This window comes from Oncorhynchus keta, chromosome 2, assembly GCF_023373465.1.
Source record: "Oncorhynchus keta strain PuntledgeMale-10-30-2019 chromosome 2, Oket_V2, whole genome shotgun sequence".
Lineage (NCBI taxonomy): Eukaryota > Metazoa > Chordata > Actinopteri > Salmoniformes > Salmonidae > Oncorhynchus > Oncorhynchus keta.
The window spans coordinates 59,043,741-59,063,256 of record NC_068422.1 but is presented as its reverse complement, the minus strand read 5'-3'; the positions used below and the strand labels follow the sequence as shown (position 1 = coordinate 59,063,256).

The window sequence follows — 19,516 nt, the reverse complement described above, 5'->3', positions numbered from 1 at the left end:
GCCCATACGGCTTGAATTTTTTTCCCGGGGCAATAAGATTACCGGAAAGGGTATCTCCGATTGTTTACTTTAGGTGTCCATTCCACTTAATAGAACACCATTATCTGATGTGTTTTGAGTAGGATTATTACCACGAAAAGGATAGAAAAGGATAGACCTGTCTCTTGTCTATTTTTCTATTCCTTGAATCAATTTATGGGTATAAAAAATATATATTTATGGAGTTAAATGGTACTAATTCTAATTTGATATGCAGTGTTGGTTTTTAAACATTAATCACGTTGTGAGTCATGTGTCAAAATGGGGGAATTACCAGTCCTTCGAGGTTTTTGGATTGAAGTTGACACCTCGAGTGATATATAGAAGTGTATCGAGTGATATATGAAGGAGTGTATTGTTTGTTTGTTTTGTTTAGACAAAAAAAATCTCACCAGATTGCAGCTGCTGGATGATCAGGATTTCTCCCTAAGGATTAGGCCTCTAACTCCCTGACCCCGTTACTCCGCTCTTAGGTCGACAGTGGGATAGGGGAGTATAAGCCCATTTGAGAAGGAAAATTCAACAGTGTTGTTATTTTCTTTGACATTGGTCTTAGAAATTTGCACTGAGAATATTGGTAGTAGTAATCATTTGTCATACAGTAAATCATTTGTTTTGATTTCTTGAAACGGTAATGCCTAAACTAAAATTGTTGTTCTGATCTGTCTTGATCGAGATTATGGCGAAGGTAACTACAGATGGTATGCATGGAAGGGACCATTTGACCAAACCGTGTGGACCTCAAAAAAAACTCTAACCGGCTGAGGAAATGGTCCTGCACCACTTCTATCGAGAGACCTGAGTCCAAGCCAGCAACCTGTACACAGCATGCCTTTGCTCTCGCCCTTTTCTCCCAGGAGTGCGACAGTAGTCCACGTGGAGTGAGCATGGAGAGAGATCCGTTCCAAAACTTATCTTGTCGCTGGTATACTGGTTGGCAAATGGACAAGACATAATGGGTAGTAAAGGTGGTGGCGGCTCAGATGAGACATTGAAATTGGGACATTATCACCATGGTCCATCCACTTTGAACTGTGAAGCTATCTGAAGAAGACACTGAAGAGACGCCAGAAGACCGAGTCCCCGGGGAAAGGGGGTGGAAGTCTACACACTGCTAAATTTATAGAAATTTAGACTAAGAATACATTGAGATACTGATCTATAATTTTAGTCGTGATGAGAAAGTTAAATAGTAGAATTATAATTAATTATATAATTATAATTAATATATTGTATGTTAATATAAATGTACATTCTGTACATTATAAACTGTCAACTGCGTTAATTTGTTTGAACATAAGATTCAACAACAGACAAACTGAATTAGTTCCAGACAAACTGAATACGTGACACAGACATGTGACTAACAGAAATTGAATAATGTGTCCCTGAACAATGGGGGCGGGGTCAAAATCAAAAGTAACAGTCAATGCAGCTGGTAGCCACACCAGATACTAAGTACTGCAGTTCATCTCCTCCAGATTTACCAGTTCTTGCTGTGAGATGTTACCCCACTCTTCCCCCAAGCACCTGCAAGTTCCCGGACATTTCTGGGGGGAATGGCCCTAGCCCTCACCCTCCGATCCAGCAGGTCCCAGACATTTAACCCAGACGTGCTCAATGGGTTTGAGATCCGGGCTCAAGACATTCCTGTCTTGCAGGAAATCACGAACAGAATGAGCAGTTCGGCTGGTGGCATTGTCATTCTGGAGGGTCATGTCAGGATGAGCTTGCAGGAAGGGTACCACACGAGGGAGGAGTATGTCCTCCTTGTAATGCACAGCGTTGAGATTGCCTGCAATGACAACAAGCTCAGTCCGATGATGCTGTGACACACCGCCCCAGACCATGATGGACCCTCCACCTCCAAATTGATCCCGCTCCAGAATACAGGCCTCGGTGTAACTCTCATTCCTTCGACGATAAACGCAAATCCAACCATCACCCCTGGTGAGACAAAACCATGACTCGTCCTCAGTCCAGCCTCTCTCAGCCTATTGCGGACAGTCTGAGCACTGATTGAGGGATTGTGCGATCCTGGTGTAACTCGGGCAGTTGTTGTTGCCATCCAGTACCTGTCCCGCAGGTGTGATGTTCAGATGTACCGATACTTTGCAGGTGTTGTTACACGTGGTCTGCCACTGCGAGGACGATCACCTGTCCGCCCTGTCTCCCTGTAGCGCTGTCTTAGGCATCTCACAGTACGGACATTGCAATTTATTTCCCTGGCCACATCTACAGTCCTCATGCCTCCATGCAGCATGCCTAAGGCATGTTCACGCAGATGAGCAAGGACCCTGGGCATCTTTCTTTTGGGGGTTTTCAGAGTCAGTAGAAAGGCCTCTTTAGTGTCCTACGTTTTCATAACTGTGACCTTAATTGCCTACCGTCTGTTAGCTGTTAGTGTCTTAATGTCCGTTCCATAGGTGCATGGTGGCAGGGTAGCCTAGTGGTTAGAGCGTTGGACTAGTAACTGGAAGGTTGCAAGTTTAAACCCCCGAGCTGACAAGGTACAAATCTGTCGTTCTGCCCCTGAACAGGCAGTTATAACCCACTGTTCCTAGGCCGTCATTGAAAATAAGAATTTGTTCTTAACTGACTTGCCCAGTTAAATAAAAGGTTAAAAAAAATATAAACATTAATTGTTTATGGTTCATTGAACAAGCATGGGAAACAGTGTTAAAACCCTTTACAATAAAGATCTGTTATATGAGTGGCGCAATTAATGTATTATGGATCGATTGTGACATGTGTAAAGAAGTTGTGTACCAAAGATGTTGACATTATTCTCAGCATGCCCTGGTGGATGGAGAGGGTGAACGCTGATCCTAATCTATTTGACCTATATCCATTTATTATTTTTTTATTTCACCTTTATTTAACCAGGTAGGCTAGTTGAGAACAAGTTCTCATTTGCAACTGCGACCTGGCCAAGATAAAGCATAGCAGTGTGAACAGACAACACAGAGTTACACATGGCGTAAACAATTAACAAGTCAATAACACAGTAGAAAAAAAGAGAGTCTATATACATTGTGTGCAAAAGGCATGAGGAGGTAGGCAAATAATTACAATTTTGCAGATTAACACTGGAGTGATAAATGAGCAGATGGTCATGTACAGGTAGAGGTATTGGTGTGCAAAAGAGCAGAAAAGTAAATAAATATAAACAGTATGGGGATGAGGTAGGTAAAATTGGGTGGGCTAATTACCGATAGACCATGTACACCTGCAGCGATCGGTTAGCTGCTCAGATAGCAGATGTTTGAAATTGGTGAGGGAGATAAAAGTCTCCAACTTCAGCGATTTTTGCAATTCGTTCCAGTCACAGGCAGCAGAGAACTGTAACGAAAGGTGGCCAAATGAGGTGTTGGCTTTAGGGATGATCAGTGAGATACACCTGCTGGAGTGGGTCTGGCGACGAATATGTAGCGAGGGCCAGCCGACTAGAGCATACAGGTCACAGTGGTGGGTGGTATAAGGTGCTTTAGTAACAAAACGGATGGCACTGTGATGCTAGTCGGGCGTGCGGGTGCAGGCAGCGAACGGTTGAGAGCAGATGGAGGCCACGGAGGGAGTGTTGTATGGCATCGAAGCTTGTTTTGAGGTGTCCAAGGAAGGGCCAGAAGTATACAGAATGGTGTCGTCTGCGTAGAGGTGGATCAGGGAATCGCCCGCAGCAAGAGCAACATCATTGATATATACAGAGAAAATAGTCGGCCCGAGAATTGAACCCTGTGGCACCCCCATAGAGACTGCCAGAGGACCAGACAACATGCCCTCCGATTTGACACACTGAACTGTCTGCAAAGTAGTTGGTGAACCAGGCAAGGCAGTCATTAGAAAAACCGAGGCTCCTGAGTCTGCTGATAAGAATATGTTGATTGACAGAGTCGAAAGCCTTGGCCAGGTCGATGAAGACGGCTGCACAGTACTGTCTCTTATCGATAGTGGTTATGATATCGTTTAGTACCTTGAGCGTGGCTGAGGTGCCCCCGTGACTGGCTCAGAAACCAGATTGCACAGCGAAGAAGGTACGGTGGGATTCGAGATGGTCAGTGATCTGTTTGTTGACTTGGCTTTTGAAGACCTTAGATAGGCAGGGCAGGATGGATATAGGTCTGTAACAGTGTGGGTCCAGGGTGTCTCCCCCTTTGAAGAGGGGGATGACTGCGGCAGCTTTCCAATCCTTGGGGATCTCAGACGATATGAAAGAGAGGTTGAACAGGCTGGTAATAGGGGTTGCGACAATGGCGGCGGATAGTTTCAGAAATAGAGGGTCCAGATTGTCAAGCCCAGCTGATTTGTACGGGTCCAGGTTTTGCAGCTCTTTCAGAACATCTGCTATCTGGATTTGGGTAAAGGAGAACCTGGAGAGGCTTGGGCGAGTAGCTGCGGGGGGGAGCTGTTGGCCGAGGTTAGAGTAGCCAGGCGGAAGGCATGGCCAGCCGTTGAGAAATGCTTGTTGAGGTTTTCGATAATCATGGATTTATCGGTGGTTCTCCATGGACTTCACAGTGTCCCATTACCAAATTGCAATGTTTGATGATAATGATAATACTCAGGAACTATAGCAGGTTTATGCTACTGGGACATAAAGTCCATAGGTGGTGCCTTATGAATAGCGGGATCATGATGCTTGTCCTTTATCATCACCGGAAAAATGAAGCAGCCCCAAACCATGATGCTCCCTCCTCCATACTTTACAGTTGGGATGAATCCACCCATGGTGTAGATTAATCTGTCCACAGAATATTTTGCCAGTAGCGCTGTGGAACATCCAGGTGCACTTCTGCAAACTTCAGATGTGCAGCAATGGGTTTTTTGGACAGCAGTGGCTTCTTCTGTGGTGTCCTCCCATGAAAACCATTCTTGTTTAGTGTTTTAGGTATCGAAAACTCAGAGTTGTTAGCCTGTTCCAGAGATTTCTGTAAGTCTTCAGCTGACACTCTAGGATTCTTCTTAACCTCATTGAGCATTCTGAGCTGTACTCTTATAGTCATCTTTGCAGGACAGCCACTTCTAGGGAGAGTAGCAACAGTGCTGAACTTTCTCCATTTATAAACAATTTGTCTTTTAGAGAGACTTTTGTAACCCATTCCAGCTTCATGCAAGGCAACAATTCGTAATCTTAGGTCTTCTGAGATCTCTTTAGTTTGAGGCATGGTTCATATCAGGCAATGCCTCTTCCGAATAGCAAATTCAAATTTTGTGAGTGTTTTTTATAGGGCAGGGCAGCTCTAACCAACATCTCCAATCTCGTCTCATTGATTGGACTCCAGGTTAGCGTTTGGTCATTAGCCTAGGGGTTCACATACTTTTTCCAACCTACACTGTGAATGTTTAAATGATGTAGTCAATATAGACAAGAAAAATACAATAATGTGTGTGTTATTAGTTTAAGCACACTATGTTGGTCTATTGTTGTGAAGATCAGATCAAATGTAATGTCCAATGATTGCAGAAATCCAGGTAATTCAAAGGGGTTCACATACTTTTTATTGCCACTGTAGGAACATGGTCTAGGAAAAGGAGCCAATTCAACAGCGACCACTATCCATTGCGGGAGAAAGTGCATTTGTTATTAAAAACTATATCCTTTGTATTAGTATTGCACCATTGTTCTTATGTAATATAACCATATATATGTCTCAGACTGATGTAAACAGTGCCATCCCCACGGCACTTAACTAAAAAAAAAAAATCTTGGTCGACCAACAGCCTATTGACCAAAAAATAAACCAGCCGACTAAATGGGATGAACCCTATAAACAATATGCAAAAACCAGCTCCTCCCTTGACATAGATCAATCATCCCGAAAACCAAAGCAGATAAACTTGCTACAGCACACCTACAGTGGCAAACAAATTAACCACTGCCAGATTCAACCCTTATAGCCATTAATTCTTGTGTAGTATTAAAAACTGTGGAATAGTTCCCATGAGTGTTAATTAAAGATGCCAGTGTTTGGTGTGTATTCTTTAAAAACGCAACATAACCATTTCCTCTAGAAGTGTAGGCCTATATCAACTTAGAAAATACATCACCGTCCACCGTTTCAATATTATGACAAGTGTTTAAATCGACTGTATAATACATATACACTTGTACTGTCAGCAGATGTTGCAGCACAAAAACGTGTCCCCGTGCCAACTCAATCACTTACACAGATACTGATCTCCTTGTAATGCAGGGTCATTCATGCACTAAGGGAGCAAGAGGAGATGGGTGGCAATACACTCGATGTCAATGACATTCAGTCTGTGAAACATACACAAACACACGCACAGACAGTCCTGCTGATGTTTATGTAATGTACACTGTAAGACTGTTCCCGACCCCCCTCCTCATGACATTTCTTTCCGCTTTCATGCTGAGTGGTTATCGAAAAGGAGAGAGCTGGAAAGATGGTCCAAATAGGCTACATTGAGGAATTATGGTCATTCTCAATGGATGTAAAAACAGACTTTGTTTACTTGCCGTTTGAGGCCCTATTTGGTAAACGACCAAGTCCATATGGCAAAAACAGCTCAAATAAGCAAAGAGAAATGACAGTCCATTACTTTAAGACACGAAGGTCAGTCAACGCAGAAAATGTCAACGTTTCTTGAAGTGCAGTCGCAAAAACCATCAAGCTCTATGATGAAACTTTCTCTCATGAGGACCGCCACAGGAATGGAAGACCCAGAGTTACCTCTGCTGCAGAGTTCAAGTAACAGACACATCTCAACAACTGTTCAGAAGAGACTGAGTGAATCAGGCCTTCATGGTCAAATTGCTGTAAAGAAACCACTACTAAAGGACACCAATAAGAAGAAGAGACTTGCTTAGGCCAAGAAACACGAGCAATCTTGAGATTTTAGATTTTTGGTTCCAACCGCCATGTCTTTGTGAGAAGCAGAGTAGGTGAACGAATGGATGATCTCAACATTTGTGGTTCCCACCATGAAGCTTGGAGGAGGTGGTGTGCTTTGCTGGTGACTCTTAGTGATTTATTTAGAATACAAGGCACACTTAACCAGCATGGCTACCACAGCATTCTGCAGCGATACACAATCCCATCTGGTTTGTGCTTAGTCCATAAATACATGTGTTACTGTCTATTGGCTTGGAATGCATGCGTTCTGGGAATATGTGGGCATTTGATTATAATTTTAATTAATACATTTACTTTTAGAAAATATCTTGACTTTATTTTCCGGATATCCTGAGAGTCTAAATAAAAATGCATATGACAGAGGTAGAACAGCAGACAGGCTGCATTTCTCAGATAATTTGTCAGCAACAGCCAAAGAAGAGTCTGATTTTCATCATGATAGAACCGACACAGTGTTTCGCATTGATCTGTTTCAGGTCTTGTGGAAACTACGTCAGGTGAGCGCCTGTAATTGCTATTTGAAGTGTGGAAAACAACATACCGATGACAGGGCAGCCTGGAGGAAAGGGATGGGGATCCGGATAGTAAATATTACAGAAGTCCTGAAATTTGAAATTATCTTCTTTGAACGACTTCATTGTTCTTTTGTCTAATTAGGCCTCATTTATTATGCAGCTTGTCAGACCGTGTAATGAATACAGTAAGATGTCACATTCAAACTGAACAAAAACACAAAGTAAATTGCCGCTGGTGTTAGAGTCCAGGGAAAGTGGCAGTGCAAACTGCATGTTCTCATGGAGGTATTTTAGACCGAAATCTTAACAAATAACCTAAAACTGGCATCGATTCTACGTGTGCACAAGTCTCTTTCCTTGAAGTGTGCAGGGTGCACCAAATCACATCTCATCAAATTGCTGCGATACAGCGTTGTAAAATAGCTGTGACGTGATAATAACATGAGATTAGAGTAATGGCCGACATTAAATTACAGCCACATGGTTCGCTTGTTAAAACTGCAATGTCGGACAAAACACACTTATTAAAGTGTCAGAAAATAATTATCTCCATCCTCGTCTGCCTTTATGCAGATGAAAATCCAATACACATAGATTTTGCACATAGTTAACAAAGAAAATGAATTACTGTGGCTAATGTGGGTGGGGTAGGCTAAATAATTACAACCCGAATAGTCCAAACTAAAAAAACAGTGATAAAATAATCGAAAAATGCTAGGCAGAGCATGTCTAGAGCTTGTGGCTAAGCAGTACCAGAACAAAAATGGAGCAGGAGAGAAGGCCGACACCATTTGTGTACTAAATCTTTTAAATAATAATAAATACATATATTTGTTTTACTTCAATGGGGACCTGCTTGCGCGACTCAGAAGAGGTGCACTCTGCCTGTTGTTTCAGCACAGACGTGTGGGGGAGAGGTGCGGGAGGAGAAGGGCCAGTATGTCTGACACGGAGGGAGATAGAAAGCGAGAAAGTAGCCTAACCGACTCACGCAAGTTAGATAAACTATCGCAGCAACAAGTTTTATCTATCATCTCATCTGGTAGTGTCGGTCACGACTGCATCAAATCGATTGAGGTTATTTTTGCTGCGTCCCTGTGTTCTTGTCTACAACAAATCCATTTATATTAAACAGCCTACCGGTTGGTTGATCATTGTAGTCTACTCCTTCTCATTTATCCATTCCATATTGCATTGACTAGAAATCTCACTTGCTACACATGGAGCCTCTGACGGTAGTACTGTTTTGATTGACCAACAATAAGCTACACACGTGAAAAGTCTGTAGGCTACCGGTACATTTTTTTTGTTGTATTATAAAAATAAAATGGGGCACACTTACAAGAACTATCATAAAACAGTTGTTTTACAGATACAGTACAGATTTTACTGAGTTACAGATCATAAAAGGAAATCAGTCAAAGGTGAATTTGTCTCCCAGTTGGCTAGGAGACAACCAGGTTTCCTTAAGAATTTTTCCTGTGTTTAGCTCTATTCCGTTTCTCTTTATCCCCCCAAAAACTCCCTTGTCCTTGCCGATGACAAGCATGAACATAACATGAAGCAGCCAACACCCTGCTTGAAAACATGAAGGGTGGTCCTCAGTGATGTGTTGTGTGGAATTTGCTCCAAACATAACGCTTTGTATTCAGGACAAAGTTTCATTTCTAAGCATTTTTTTTTTGCAGTTTTACTTCAGTGCCTCGCAAATAGGATGCATGTTATTATGTAAAGGCTTACTTCTTTTCAAGCTGTTATTTAGGAAGGTATTTGTGGAGTAACTACAATGTTGTTGATCTATGCTCAGTTTTCTCCTTTAACGGTGATGGTTCTTTCAGAATATGTTATTGTTAGACATCAGGGATCCTATGGGAAGGAGAATGGCAACAGACTGGTACAAGTCAACAGGACAGCTGTGAGTTGGGGAGTAGTGCGGAACTTGGGCAGAGGTCAGGTCAGATGAAGTGAGGGAGTTCTGTCAAGCAACAGAGGTGTATTGCTGTTCAGATGTGTAAGGAGACTCAGCAGAGGAGAAAGGGTTAAATACCAGCACTTGTGTAAATAAACTTGGTCTGAGCTTTTCTTAGTTGTCCGTGAGTTTTTTACTCTGTTTAATTAGAACCTAAAAGCCATTAAACGCAGTACATGTTTTAAAGTCACCATTGGCCTCATGGTGAAATCCCTGAGCGATTTCCTTCCTCTCTGACAACTGAGTTAGGAAGGACGCCTGTATCTATCTAGTGACTGGGTGAACTGATACACCATCCAAACAGTAAGTAATAACTTCAACATGCTCAAAGGGATATTCAATGTCTGCTTTTTATATTTTTACCCATCTACCAATAGGTGCCCTTCTTTGCGGGTCATTGGAAAACCTCCCTGGTCTTTGTTTGAAATTCACTGCTCGACTGAGGGAACTTACAGATAATTGTATGTGTGGGGTACAGAGATGGGGACGTTATTCACAAGGCATGATAAACACTATAATTGCACAGAGTCCATGCAACATGTTAAGCACATTTTTATTTCTGAACTTATTTAGGCTTGGGGTTGAATACTTAACTCAAGACATTACAGCTTTTCATTTTTAATACATTTGTAAAAATGTCCAATATCATAATCCCACTTTGACATTATGGCGTATTGGGTGTAGGCCAGCGACACAATCTCGATTTAATCCATTTTAAATTCAGGCTGTAACAACGAAATGTGTGTGGGGGGAAATCAAGGAGTGTGAATACTGTCTGAAGGCACTGCATTAGATATATTCAGAGGAAATACAGTAGCTGCTGCTAACTTAAATAATCGCCCAGACATAATGTTATCTTGACACTGACAACATTGTAAAGGAACAGAATCGTAATTGTAGTAGAATTTGAGATTTCCCTGGTGACTTCCCCCAGTGTGGCTGACTAGCTGTTCAGTCTAGTGGGCTGGGTAGCACAGTTGTGTGATAGGGAATGTGGGATGGAATGCCTGGTGGTGTTGTGTTGGTCTGTGGACACCGGAAAGCTTACAAAAGACCATATTTCTCAGAGGGGTTGTCTTCCCCAGCATGAAAGTCACATGCAGGCAGACAGACAGACAGACAGACTCACCCAGAAAAGGAAGTTGAATGTGAATAGGAGGTACTTCAGACAGACGGTCCCACATGTTTCCTTCTTCTCGTCGTACGCTGTTGGTGGTGCCCCCATGCTGCAGGAGAAAGAGAGAGGTGGATTTGAATTCAATTGAGAGGTGGATTTGAAAATATTCAAACAGTTAACCTTGAATCTGTTGTTTCTTTTTGGGCCAGTTTCCCCAGACACAGAGTAATCCTATTTTTGCTATCACAGTTCGTTCTGGCAATTCTCAAATAAAAACTTTATTGGAGTAAGGATGTTTAACATGCTTTTCACATTCGTATCACAAACCACTATTGAGAAAATCCATTTTTTGACATATACAGGCCTCCTTTAAGGCCCTATGATCCGTGAGCCATACATGGTAGGAACAACATCTTGGTGTCAGTATACTCCTTATAGTGTGCTCTAAAACATGGGGTGTTTATACTATGAAATAAAACATGTTAAATAAGATTTATTCAATGTAAAAAATATGATTATTAATAGCTCAAAAGTGAACTTTTTGATTTAGCTTATTTTTAGATAATGTCTTAAAATATTTTTAACACACTGCCCTAATTTTTATGAAATATAAATTTTTCATGGGAAGTTGTGACTTTATTTACAATATATGAAAAGTCAGCAATGGGCTTTAAACCCATGGGTGTTCCAAATAAACCCACCTCTTAATAATCTATTTTAATTCATTTCCAAATGTTCAAAACTTAAACTGACATTTCTTATGTACAATTAGATTATATTCTAAAGCTACAATAAACTGATCATTACTTTTATCGTGAAAGTAGCACTCATAACAGGATCCAATCGTATCCAGAGATCAATGTGAACTTAGGCTTTTGTTCTTGCCAACCAGTACACATCTGATTCAACCAATGATAGACTTCAATTAAGAAATCATTAGTTGAATTGGGTGTTATTGCTCGGTAAAAAAAAAAAATTCTGAAAAAAAAAAAAAAAAAAAAACTTTCTGGATAAGAAGCCATACACCAAGACCATAACACACACACACACACACACACACACACACACACACACACACACACACTTCTATGAATTAACTGAGAGCTCATTCACATTTGCTGCACTGCTATTTTAGTTAATGAGTTCAACTTGACTTCCCTAAAGCCTATCTGAAGAAAGTTTAAAATCTCAACTGTTGCATTACAAAGGAATAAAAACAGAAACACCTGGGTGAATGATGACAATATAACAATGCCCCCAAACCGAAGGTGCACGTGCAGTCACACAATAGTCATCTTCTTGTCCCTCGTTTGTTTGCATTTTTCTCCACCACTTGTCGGTCTTCTATCCCTGAACCCTGATCTAATTCTTCTCTCTCTGCATCAACTACTACCTGTCCACTCCAAATGTCATGGAGTACAGATGTTTCTACAAGTTTCTAATCTTGGCAGATGGCTAGATGTATTTTTGTTAAGATTTAAGTATGCATGTATGCTTGTGTTCATTCAAATATTAGGGATATCAACACACTATCCCAATGTTTCAATGCAAACTGCCCCAAACACACTTCTGGGCCCTTTATAAACACTTGCCTGGACATTTGTCAGTAACGCTACCCCAGACAGTTTTTAGGTTTCTGTATTTTTAAAATGTGTGACAAACAACGTCTATTTATCGTAACATAAACAACCACTGGTGTCTCTGCATTTAACTGCAAAATACATTTGTTTAATGTCAATTGTAAAAAATAAAAGACATACTTTGTTCTAGCGCAAAGCTCTTCCATATTGCCTGTAATCCATTGATACGCTGCTTCGTGGTTCTAAGATTGATGATTAGAAGAGGCGGGACGAAGGAGCGTCTTACTATTAGACTTCAAGAAAAGAAGCCAAGACGACAGGAAGTAAACAAAGTAACTAATAGCTAGGCTAGTGGTTTCCGATCTCTGAAGTAAAGTAATAGGGGAATAGTAATCGAGTCTGAGTCACTTTAGGGAAGTAAGTAAGCAGAATATCTAGCCAAAATTAGGTGCATTGTATCCAGGCGCAATAACATCCCATTTTCACTCTTTTCCTCGATAGAGCTTTGTATCAGGCATAGCTGGAGTCCATCCAGCATCTTGATTATGGTGTAGATACGAACTCTGAAGTGATCCAACAGCTGCAGTTGTCCGTGTGCAGTGATCACTTTAAATCTTGGGAACGGTTGAAACCGGGTTCTGTTCCCAACTGAGCCAATTGATCAGTTCAGTAATTGCCTAAATTCAATTTCAGCAATTTCCAAACGCCTGAAGGTACCACGTTCATCTGTACAAACAATAGTGCGCAAGTATAAACATTTACATTACATTTAAGTCATTTAGCAGACGCTCTTATCCAGAGCGACTTACAAATTGGTGCATTCACCTTATGACATCCAGTGAAACAGCCACTTTACAATAGTGCATCTAAATCTTTTAAGGGGGGTGAGAAGGATTACTTTATCCTATCCTAGGTATTCCTTAAAGAGGTGGGGTTTCAGGTGTCTCCGGAAGGTGGTGATTGACTCCGCTGTCTTGGCGTCGTGAGGGAGTTTGTTCCACCATTGGGGGGCCAGAGCAGCGAACAGTTTTGACTGGGCTGAGCGGGAACTGTACTTCCTCAGTGGTAGGGAGGCGAGCAGGCCAGAGGTGGATGAACGCAGTGCCCTTGTTTGGGTGTAGGGCCTGATCAGAGCCTGGAGGTACTGAGGTGCCGTTCCCCTCACAGCTCCGTAGGCAAGCACCATGGTCTTGTAGCGGATGCGAGCTTCAACTGGAAGCCAGTGGAGAGAGCGGAGGAGCGGGGTGACGTGAGAAACACCATGGGACCACGCAGCCGTCATACCGCTCAGGAAGGAGACGTATTCGGTCTCCTAGAGATGAACGTACATTGGTGCGTAAAGTGCAAATCAATCCCAGAACAACAGCAAAGGACCTTGTTAAGATGCTGGAGGAAACAGGTAAAGGTATCGATATCCACAGTAAAAACGAGTCCTATATCGACATAACCTGAAAGGCCACTGCTCCAAAACCGCCATTAAAAAAGCCAGACTACGGTTTGCAACTGCACATGGGGACAAGATCGTAGTTTTTGGAGAAATGTCATCTGATCTGATGAAACAAAAATAGAACTGTTTGGCCATAATGACCATCGTTATGTTTGGAGGGAAAAGGGGAGGCTTGCAAGCCAAAGAACACCATCCCAACTGTGAAGAACGGGGGTGGCAGCATCATGTTGTGGGGGTGCTTTGCTGCAGGAGGGACTGGTGCACTTCACAAAATAGATGGCATCATGAAGCTGGAAAATGATATATTGAAGCAACATCCCAAGACATCAGTTAGGAAGTTAAAGCTTGGTTGCAAATGGGTCTTCCAAATGGACAATGACCCCAAGCATACTTACAAAGTTCTGGCAAAATGGCTTAAGGACAAAGTCAAGGTATTGGAGTGGCCATCACAAAGCCCTGACCTCAAGCCCATAGAACATTTGTGGCCAGAACTGAAAAATCATGTGCGAGGCCTACAAACCTGACTCCGTTACACCAGCTCTATCAGGAGGAACGGGCCAAAATTCACCCAACTTATTGTGGGAAGCTTGTGAAAAGCTACTTGAAACATTTGACCCAAGTTAAACAAAAAACGTGGTTTGAGGCTCCGTATGGAGGGTGTGACGCAATTGCGGAGCCTCCGGAGGCATGCAAAGGCCAAATTGAGCTCCGTACCACATCGCCGTGCGCCTCCCAAATTTTGTAACAATGCGGAGGGCTCTGCATTGATGTGATTGTTTGACGTTAGGTGGGGGCGGGAGGTCCTGTATAAACACAAACTCACCTTCTTGACAACTTCCTTCACAACATCTCTGCACTGCTCCGAAGTGCAAGACGTATGAATACCGTGACATCTGCCTAGGACGCATCACCGTAAATGCTGCACGGCCAAAGCAGACGTTAGATTGACCATACGGCACCTTTAACTCATCGGTCAAGTCTGGACCTGCCCTCTCCCCCTCCTCCGTCTGTCTCTCCCACACACACAGGCCGCACCAGAGTGTACTGGTCTAAGCTTTCTGTAATACAAATATAAGAGCCTTCTCTACTGTAATTTCACTGCCTTCTCTACACCACTCGTGCACACACAGACACAAATGCAGACAGCCTTCTCAGGGCCTAATGTAACAGGCTACTGCCGGCCAGCATAGGGAAGAGGTTACAAAGCAAACAACAGCTGTGGAATGAAGACGCATTTGCATTGTGCTGTAACTGAGCTGTTTGAATGGGCTTACATTCACTATAACACTGAGCACAGCAGCATCATGTGTTCTCATGCTGCATGATCCGACCATTACGGTATTTTACTGTGAGAGTGCATACTTAATTCATGTGACCAATAATTGATTTGGATTTATTTGACAAAAGGTCATATCTATAACATTATCTCTCTATATACGAGATCAAAAGTTGGCCTGAACATATATAGTCAACACCCCAATGAGTTACACGCTTAGTCATTGAGTTCATTCGTGTCTGTGGATGTCCTTTCAGTTGGGTTGAGGAGCATAAAACCAGTGAGATCATACGGAGTTTATATCCACAGGCAAAAGGAGGGCATGGTCACCAAAAAAATTACATAAGTTTTTTTTTTTAAAGTCACACACGGCCCACAAAGATGATGCGGGCATGAATAGGACTTGCTGACATTAACATCCCTATCACACTTGTGTGTCTCCAAAACCAAAATGTTAATACATACAGTAGCCAAAGCTATTTCTGGTGGAATAACTTTTCTGGCATCTAATATAGAGAACTCCATATCCAGCAACTTATTAAGTAAGCACACCATGCTTACATTTGGCATTAGCAGACAATGTAGAGTACGTCATCAAGCATTCGTGGTTTTACAGTGTGTGTAGGCCTGTATTTGTGTGGGGGTCAGTTGACTGAACCTGCCCTGTGTCTGTTGACCATCTGTTAGGGTGGACCCCTTTAGTGTGTCCCTGTCGATTAAATTCAAACAAACCTTTGACAGGAACTCATTATTGTATTATGTACATAAATGGTGCAGCTGAGTAAAGAAAACAAATGCATACAGGAGGAGGACAATGCACTAAAGAGGTCCAACTTAAAATTCCAAATCTGAGACATACAAAAATCAAAATGCTCTTTCAATACACAGGGTTCAAAACACTGAGAACGTACATGAATGTTCAAATTTTGAACACTGAAATCCCCCTTTTTCCTTCAGATCTTAATTGAGCCTACCGCTCAATACAAGACTGCTGGCAAGCAGAAATACCCCCAGACACACCACACCTGTATGAAATAGGCTCCCAACTTACCCCCCATGAGTAATCACTGACTTCTCTCCTGTGCATGACAGATCATTCAAGTATTTGAAGGCATTGAACCCTTCCAGTTCCAGACATGTTTAGGACTTGACAAAAGAAAACCATGTTCCTTCACATTCGCATACTTTTATATTGGCTATAGGCCGGTACATGTTTAGTCAAACTAATATGAATTAGATTAATGATCAATAAAAGACATTTAAAATAATTAATATATAGGTTTTGGGGTATTTTGCAAACGACTGGCATATTAAGAAATGGCGCTGAAGGAGATGACTGACGTTTTACAATCCCGTAACCAATTGTACATGTTTTTTTGCATTATATGTGACTTATTTTGTACATAATGTTTCTGCCAACGTGTCTTATGACCGAAAAGAGCTTCTAGAAATCAGAACAGCGAGCAACATTCACAAGGCCGCAGGGCCATATGGCTTATCATGCGCTGACCAACTGGCAAGTGTCTTCAGTGACATTTTCAACCTCTCCCTGTCTGAGTCTGTAATACCAACATGTTTCAAGCAGACCACCATAGTGTTCTTGGGCACAGGGACTACGGTAACATGCCTAAATGACTACCAACCTGTAGCACTCACGTCTGTAGCTATGAAGTGCTTTGAAAGGCTGGTAATGGCTCACAACAACATTATCCCAGAAACCCTAGACCCACTCCAATTTGCATATCGCCCCAACAGATCCACAGATGATGCAATCTCTATTGCACTCCACACTGCCCTTTCACACCTGGATAAAAGGAACACCTATGTGAGAATACTATTCATTGACTACAGCTCAGCATTCAACACCATAGTGCCCTCAAAGCTCATCACTAAGCCAAGGACCCTGTGACAAAACAACTCCCTTTGCCACTGGATCCTGGACTTCCTGACGGGCCGCTCCCACGTGGTAAGGTTAGGTAACAACGCATCCGCCACACTGATCCTCAACACAGGAGCCCCACAGGGGTGTGTGCTCAGTCCCCTCCTGCACTCCATGTTCACTCATGAATGCACGGCCAGGCACGACTCCAACACCATCATTAAGTTTGCTGACGACACAACAGCCTGATCAATGACAACGACGAGACAGCCTATAGGGAGGTCAAAGACCTGGCCATGTGGTGCCAGGACAACAACCTCTCCCTCAAGGTGATCAAAACAAAGGAGATGATTGGTATTTATAGCAGATTTTGAAAAGGCATTTGATAAAGTAAGCCTGGATTTTATTTATAAATGCCTGAATTTTTTCAATTTCAGTAATTATATATATATATATATAAATAAAACATTTTTTAAAGGAGATGATTGTGGACTACAGGAAAAGGAGTTCCGAGCCCGCCCCCATTCTCATCGACGGGACTGTCATGGGGCAGGTTGAGAGCTTCAAGTTGCTTGGTGTCCACATCACCAACAGTCTAACATGGTCCAAGCACACCAAGACAGTTGTGAAGAGAGCATGACAAAACCTATTCCCCCTCAGGAGATTGAAAAGATTTGGCATGGGTCCTCAGATCCTCAAAAGTTTCTGACTGGTTGGTATGGCAACTGCTCGGCCTCAAGGCACTACAGGGGGTAGTGCGTAAGGCACAGTACATCACCGGGGCCAAGCTTTCTGCCATCCAGGACCTCTATACCAGGCGGTGTCAGAGGAAGGCCCTAAAAAATTGTCAAAGACAATTGGCAAGTGGTACAGGAGAGCCAAGTCTAGGTCTAAGAGGCTTCTAAACAGCTTCAATTACCTCAACTAACTGGTGCTCCCGCACCTGTACCCCCTATATATAGCCTCGCTATTGTTGTTATTTTACTGCTGCTCTTTAATTATTTGTTACTTTTATTTATTTTATGTATTTTTCTTAAAACTGCATTGTTGGTTAAGAATTTGTCAGTAAGCATTACACTATAAGGTGTACCTGTTGTATTTGGCACATGTGACAAATACAATTTGATTTGATACTTATTACAGTGTACAATATTTTCTTAACAATTCCAAACATAATTATTTTGATGGAGGTTGTAGGAAATTCAAATGAAGCACCTCATTGAAACTCCATAAATGACAATTATAGCCTTTGAATTGCATGCAACTGTCATACAAAATAGGCTACATGACAAAGAACAAAAGAAAATAGGTTGGGTAATAAATCATGTTCTCAAGCAGGGTTCCACCACTGGCGGACAGCGGGTGATTTTATTTGGCCCCACAAGTTCTCATATTCTTATTTTGGAAATCTACGCCAAAGTGTTACCACGCATGATAGAGAGATATACAGTGCCTTGCAAAAGTCTTCAGACCCTTTGGATTTCTTCACATTTGATTGTTTTTCAAAGTGGGATTCAACTGTATTTGTTAAGCCGCATTGTACTCCTGAACTAATTTAAAATGTCTAAACAAAGGGGCTGAATACTTAAACAACGACGAGATTTTAGTTATGAATTGTGTATTTACCCCCCCCACACCCAAGAAACAAAAAAATCTTACACTTTGACATTAGTGTTTTGCGTAGATTGTTGACAAAAAAAAGACAATAATATACATTTTAATCCCACTTTGTAACACATTAAATGAAAAGAATTCCAAAGGGTGTGAATACTTTTGCATGGCACTGTATGTAACCATACAAAATGTGAGCCAAGGTTTGAGATAACGAAATGTTTTAGTCAAATATTATATCTGTTCGGGCTTCTTGCGGTCAATTTGCAGTCTACGAATTATTTACAATTATATGCTCCGCCCATAGAGGGAGTAAAATGTAGGCAAGCAATAAACATTTCAGAACAACAACTAGTCGAATAAGACATGGGGGAGATGACGAATTTTGCAAAGAGATTTATTTATAGACTAATACACTTGAAACAAATAGCCAAACCGAAAATTGCAGACATTACTAGTGCCTCCCCCGCGATCAAACAGCCATAAAAAAAAAATGAAACGCAGCATAATCATTGACAGCTGCCTTGAAGGACACACACAACATGCTTTCTGCTACGAAGATCAGTAAAATGTAGGCTAAACTGACAACGGAGTGAAGAGCGGAAATCTCCACTAACAAGCAAGTCTGGCAGGGGGAGATTTAGTTGATGATCCCTGTTCTAAAGAATATTTGTCGTACCTAATCACAGCAGTTGACTGCGTAACTCCGATTCACAAATAATATATAATTACTGTGTTCCTGTGAACTAACCTAGCCTACATGCTAACGTTAGCTAGACAGTCACTTTCCCGCAGTAATACGTTCAAATTGACATTTAAACCATGCTTGGTATCACTAAAATAATACATAAATAGGCTGCCTTATAATCCAAAAAGGAACGTTTAAATTAAAATTTTCTGTGAATTGCAACATTGTGGCTGTCGAACATGTTAATGTTTTACAAAGTAGCAAGCTTGAAGCTGCTGCTCCGTACCTACCTGCGGCTGTGTTGTTACAAGTAGCAAGGCGTTGATGTATCCAAAATAATAGATAGAGACGTTTAAAACTATATTTTTTTCAGGGATTCCTTCAATTGTCCAAACCAAAGCGCAAAATGGTAAACTTGTGAGTAGCTAGTCCACTGGAGTCTGTGACTGCACAGTAGGTCGTGTCGACTCCACCCCAATCACCTTGCTTTTTTTCTGCCCTGAGGCAGTTCTGTTCC

At 41.8% G+C, this 19,516-nt stretch overlaps 1 protein-coding gene across 3 annotated transcripts in view; it reads right to left on the bottom strand.

Moving 5' to 3' along the window:
* The window catches only part of LOC118362223 (CD151 antigen-like), a 147,503-nt gene extending 127,987 nt beyond the window's left edge, over positions 1 to 19,516 (bottom strand). For 2 of the 3 annotated variants that reach the window (XM_052479236.1, XM_052479237.1), the window contains exons 1-2: positions 19,290 to 19,516; positions 10,531 to 10,627 (exon numbers count right to left, since the gene is read on the bottom strand). In XM_052479236.1, coding sequence (XP_052335196.1) covers positions 10,531 to 10,626 — 96 coding nt within the window. In that variant the 5' untranslated portion in view covers position 10,627; positions 19,290 to 19,516. The remainder of the gene's footprint in view (positions 1 to 10,530; positions 10,628 to 19,289) is intronic. The other variant, XM_052479243.1, reaches the window with a different exon arrangement.